The following is a 4,905-nucleotide window of genomic DNA, read 5'->3' on the forward strand; positions in this document are numbered from 1 at the left end:
CAGAAGCGCAGTGCCTGAACTCTGAATAGAGCCAGTCTGACTCAACAGCAAACTACATTCAGACAAAACAGCAGCCTATCACATCTTATTGACATAAAGTTCATTGCATTGAGACCTGCCTCCTCTACAGCAAGGACCCGACTTTAGGTAGCCTGAAATAGTGCTTAAAAGGAAACGCAAAACAACCAGAAAGGCAAACATCACGGTGTAATTCAGCGTCTGCAGTTAAATCTTGAAATGGGTAGTTTCTCTTGCATTTATTTATTATGATTGTGCTACCTCACCTGTTGCTGCCTCAGCACTGGCCTTCATACCTGCCACCTTGCACTGGTCTTAGCCTTTACAGATTGTGTTTATAGAGAGTGGGAGTGAGCAGTTTGTTGTCACATTGTGCAGGGTCTGAGTTTAGAAGGGCTGGTGTTCAAATCTTGCTCGTTGCCAAATGGTACGTAATTTCAGTGTAATTAATTGTCTTGTTTTAAATTTTTTTTTGTTGTTTGGATTTGGTGAACAAAAACAATTTTTGAAGAAACGTGTCGGTTAAATTTAAGATTAGTCATTCATTGTTGAACCCCAAGCATCATTTTGGTTTTTTGGTAACTTGGTCCTTTAATTTAAATGTCTGTCTCTGTAAGGAAATTATGTTTGGCGTTAGTGTTCATTTCAGAGATGAGTTGTAATTTGAGATTGGGTTTGGAATGAATATTGTTTGCTCGCTATATTCATTGACTTATTTGAAACGACAGACTGTACGGGATGTTCACTGAGTGTGGGAGTAGCAGTGAGGGTGATGTGTTACATGTCAATGTCTGTCTGTCTTTCTCTCTCTCTGACCGATACGGCCATTTGCTGGCTTCTCTCTACAACGAGGTTAAGAGGGTAATGACCAGGGAAACGGGACCTGTCTCTTGTTTGTTTTAGTCAAACGTTAATGAGACTCTACATTGGCTGCAGCAAAGATCCCCATCCCCGATTCAGGAGGTGGGAGGTCCAAGGGGTTTGGGGGCAACATTTTTCCAAAGTAACTGATTGAATTCAACCACTTTGTTCAACGGCGGGAGGCTCCAAGGGAAAAATGGGGACCCCTTTGATCAGGATAGGGGCCACACAATTAGAGGGCTGCGCACTGAAATGATAGAATGTTACTTGGGAGAGACACTGGTGTAGTGGTAGTGACACTGGCTCTGAGCCAGTGGTACTCACCACCCTATCTGCCTCTGCCGCTTTCAATGAACCATGTCCCTGAACCCTAGGTCTCTGTTTAACCACACTCCCCAGGGCCCTACGATAAGCTATAAGTCCTACCCTGGACTTACCAAAATGCAACATCTCTCATTTATCTAAATTAAACTCCCATTTACTGCTCCTTTAGAGAGGGTGGTGGTAAGTGGTGTTATTAATGAACTGTTAATATAGAAACCCAGGTAATGTTCTGGGGGTCTGGGTTTGAATCCTGCCATGGCAGATTGGATTCAAATTCTATCAAAATCTGGAATTAGGAGTTTAATGAAGACGATGAATCCATTGTCAATTGTCAGGGGAAAAAAACATCTGAATCACTAACCAAAAGAGAAAATGTTGGAAAATCTCAGCAGGTCAGGCAGCATCTGTAAGGAGAGAAAAGAGCTGACGTTTCGAGTCTAACTGACCCTTTGTCAAAGCTTCTGCATCCGCAGTAATTTGCTTTTATCTGAATCACTAATGTCCTTTTAGGGAAGAAAATTACCATCCTTACCTGGTCTGGGCCTACATGTGACTCCAGACCCACAGCAATGTGGTTGACTCATAACTGCGCTCTGGGCAATGAGGGATGGCAATAAATACTGCTGAGCCAGCAACACCCTCTTCCCATGAATAATTTTTTTAAATATCAACTCGCCCTGTTTCCTACCATCAAGCAAATGTTTGAGCTGTCCCTGGATCCCAGGTGATCTAACTTTACTAACCAGTACCATGAGGAACCTTGTCGAGGGTCTTGCTAAAGTATGTAGACAACGTCTATTGCTCTATCCTCATGTCTCTTGGTCACATTCTCAAACAAAGCTCTACCAAGTTAATGAGCCATCATTCACATGTAGATCAGATTGGGTAGGGACATCGGATTTCCTTCCCAAATGGATGTTAGTGAACCAGATGGACTTTTACGACAGTGGACAGTGGTTATATCTTTAGTATTAAACTCACTACTTTGACTTTTTTTTTGCTTAGTAATCAGGTGGAGAGGTAAGATAGGACATTGAGGTAAACTCTACAACTGCTGGATTAAATGTTTGGTCAGTGTTCTGCAAGTAAATACGCCAGACAGGAGTTATTTTAATACAAAGGATCCCTGATTTATTAATGTTCACACTTAGAAACATGATCCCATACTGGGAGGAGTTTTAAGGATCTGACCTGCAGCATTCCCTTGACCTTCCAGACACCTATTTTTCATTGTCATGCATTGTGTACCAACTTGCGTCCAAACAGATTAAATGAAGACCGTTTGCAAACCGGGGACTGTCTGTACTGATGTTACTGGAATCTAAAGACCTATTTTTGGCTTGTTAGGCAGGAAAGGTCCACAGACTGAGTGCTGAACAACGAGAGCAACTTCTTCCCAACCTTCAAGCGGTGGGTTGGTCTGACGTCGAAGGAAGAGATGCCATTTATAAAGAGTTTGTCTTTAAAAACTTTAACCAGGTCAGAATTTCCAGTGGCTCCTTTTGCACAAGATTTTTTTTAAATAAAGAAAACAGACAAAATGAATGTTTTTTTTGCGGCATATCTATATTTTCCTATATTTTGTTTTACCAATAGGCCTTTGGTTTCATGACCAAAGTGGCACTACAAGCAGAAAAAATGGATCACCACCCAGAGTGGTTCAACGTTTATAACAAGGTAAAGTAAGAACCTGCATTTATATGGCATCTTTCAAAACCATATGGGACATTTCAAAATGCTTTGGAGCCAAGACCTTTTAACAAATTCTATCACTGTGATGTAGCAATTACAGAAAGCTCCCACAAGCTGAAGGTAATGATCCTCCAGTTAATTTGATCCAGTGATGTTGGAGAGTGAAAGTACCTGGGGAATGCCCTTTTTTAATATTGCAAAAATATATTTTATAAAAAGAAAATCTTTATGTACATAGTTTAATAAAACCATTTAGACCTTCACTGTCTTACAGACAAGAAAATAAACATTTGAGGTTTGGCTTTTTCTATACTTACCTCATAACTGCCTATCGGTTATTTGTAACTGAACCAACTCCTGATATACTTTGGAAGAAAGATGTTAATGTTGGTCTTTCCCCACCGCACCTTGGCAGACTATACCCTTATTCATCTTCATAATAGTGTCTCAAGATCTTTTGTATTCAGCTGGGAGTGCTTATAGGGCCTCTGATAATGTATCATTTGAAAGATACCACTTCTGACTGTGTAGTACTGCACTCAGAGCTCAAGCTGAGATTTTATGCTCCGGTTTCTGCAGTGGGTTATGATTCTTGCAAGGTGAAAGTGCCCCCTGCAAGGAGCAGTGGATGACCCCCTCAGAATTCTTGATTTCAGTTAAAATAGGGTGTAAACAGTTGGCATTGTTTTGTGTGCACTTACTGCACACTGATCAGTGAAGTCAATTTCTGTGTTAGAAACAGCCTCCATTCTAACCCAATCCACCAAGTGGGAATGGGCCATTTAGGACCAGTTTTCCAATATCACAGCATCTATGATCATTGATTTGCGTGACTCAGTGGTCAGCACTGCTGCCTCTGTTATTCTACCCTTAGTGCAAAATCCACATAGTCACCTTTCTCCCCTTGTCCATGCAGATTTCCTTCAGGTGCTGTGGTTTCCAAATGTGCAGGTTATATAGATTGACTATGCTAAATTGTCCATAAGGTCCAGGGCTGTGCAGGCTGGTGGGTTAGCCGTGGAAAAAATAGGGTTGAGGTGGGTGTGTCTGGGTGAGATACTCCTCTGATGGCTGGTGTGAACTCGATGGGCTTTTCCACACTGCAGGGATTATGAGTTCACACTTTTTTGAAGGTAATTCTCTCCAAGGTTTTGATTAGTGCACAGACTAGGTAGGAGTCTCTAAACTGGGAAAGATAAAGGAACAGTAATCTTACCAGAAACATTTTGTTTTCACAGGTCCACATAACACTGAGCACACATGACTGTGGGGGTCTGTCTGAGCGAGATATTAAGATGGCTACCTTTATTGAAGAAGCTAAGATTTCACACTGAAATCTAGGGGTGTGTCTGTGGTTGCCGGTACCAAATGAACTTGAGTCTTCAGTGAGATTTATTTCAGAACAGACCAGTGTGTTCTTAAAAGATTTTGAAGGCTGGCAAATGTTTGAAATTTACCACAGATTAATCTAGAATCATTCTATTTAAATTGAACTGATCAGAGCTAGTTTACATGTTGTGAATGTACATACTGTGAGAAAGTTTTGTTATATGAATAAAATGCAAATCAATGTAGCCATGATTTTAGACATGAAGAGTTAAGTCATTCCAAAATTGCAGATACTTGGAAAACCAAACAGCAAATGCAGTGCTATAATACTGTCAGTGATTCACTTAAATACAGAATGAAAACTCAGGCATTGTTTGGATTCTCTGTCTCAAACCATCCGTGGTAATCCCTACTTTGCAAGCATCCCCCACCATTCAATTGTGAATGTGTAAATGCTGCTGCTTTGACCAGTTCATCAACTGCTGGTTTTGTTGTCACAGTTTTCTTATCTAATACATCCTCCATGTTATCAAGTTACCCAAGGAGCTGTTGGGACAGATAACCAAAACATTTGGTCAGAGTTAGAAACATGCTAAATGGAGAAAACAGAAGGGTTAGGGAGAGAGCCCCAGCACCTGGTTAGACATCTCAATGTCAGAGTGAATAATGACCAGTCTTGTG

At 41.0% G+C, this 4,905-nt stretch overlaps 1 protein-coding gene across 1 annotated transcript; it reads left to right on the plus strand.

Moving 5' to 3' along the window:
* Positions 1–213: 213 nt before the first annotated feature.
* On the plus strand, positions 214–4,704 carry pcbd1 (pterin-4 alpha-carbinolamine dehydratase/dimerization cofactor of hepatocyte nuclear factor 1 alpha). The gene is made up of 4 exons (XM_060854166.1): positions 214–445; positions 2,551–2,682; positions 2,800–2,880; positions 4,134–4,704. Exons 1-4 carry the CDS (start codon positions 443–445, stop codon positions 4,227–4,229), a joined length of 312 nt encoding a protein of 103 aa, XP_060710149.1. The 5' UTR covers positions 214–442; the 3' UTR covers positions 4,230–4,704.
* Positions 4,705–4,905: the final 201 nt, after the last annotated feature.

This window comes from Hemiscyllium ocellatum, chromosome 43 (genome assembly GCF_020745735.1).
Source record: "Hemiscyllium ocellatum isolate sHemOce1 chromosome 43, sHemOce1.pat.X.cur, whole genome shotgun sequence".
NCBI classification, from domain to species: domain Eukaryota; kingdom Metazoa; phylum Chordata; class Chondrichthyes; order Orectolobiformes; family Hemiscylliidae; genus Hemiscyllium; species Hemiscyllium ocellatum.

What these genes read in the sequence shown, in the direction of transcription:
- pcbd1 (XM_060854166.1), top strand. An exon ending in TCTTTAAAAACTTTAACCAG is followed by an intron (nt 2,683 to 2,799) that starts GTCAGAATTTCC and finishes TTTTACCAATAG; the next exon opens with GCCTTTGGTTTCATGACCAA. An exon ending in GGTTCAACGTTTATAACAAG is followed by an intron (nt 2,881 to 4,133) that starts GTAAAGTAAGAA and finishes TTGTTTTCACAG; the next exon opens with GTCCACATAACACTGAGCAC.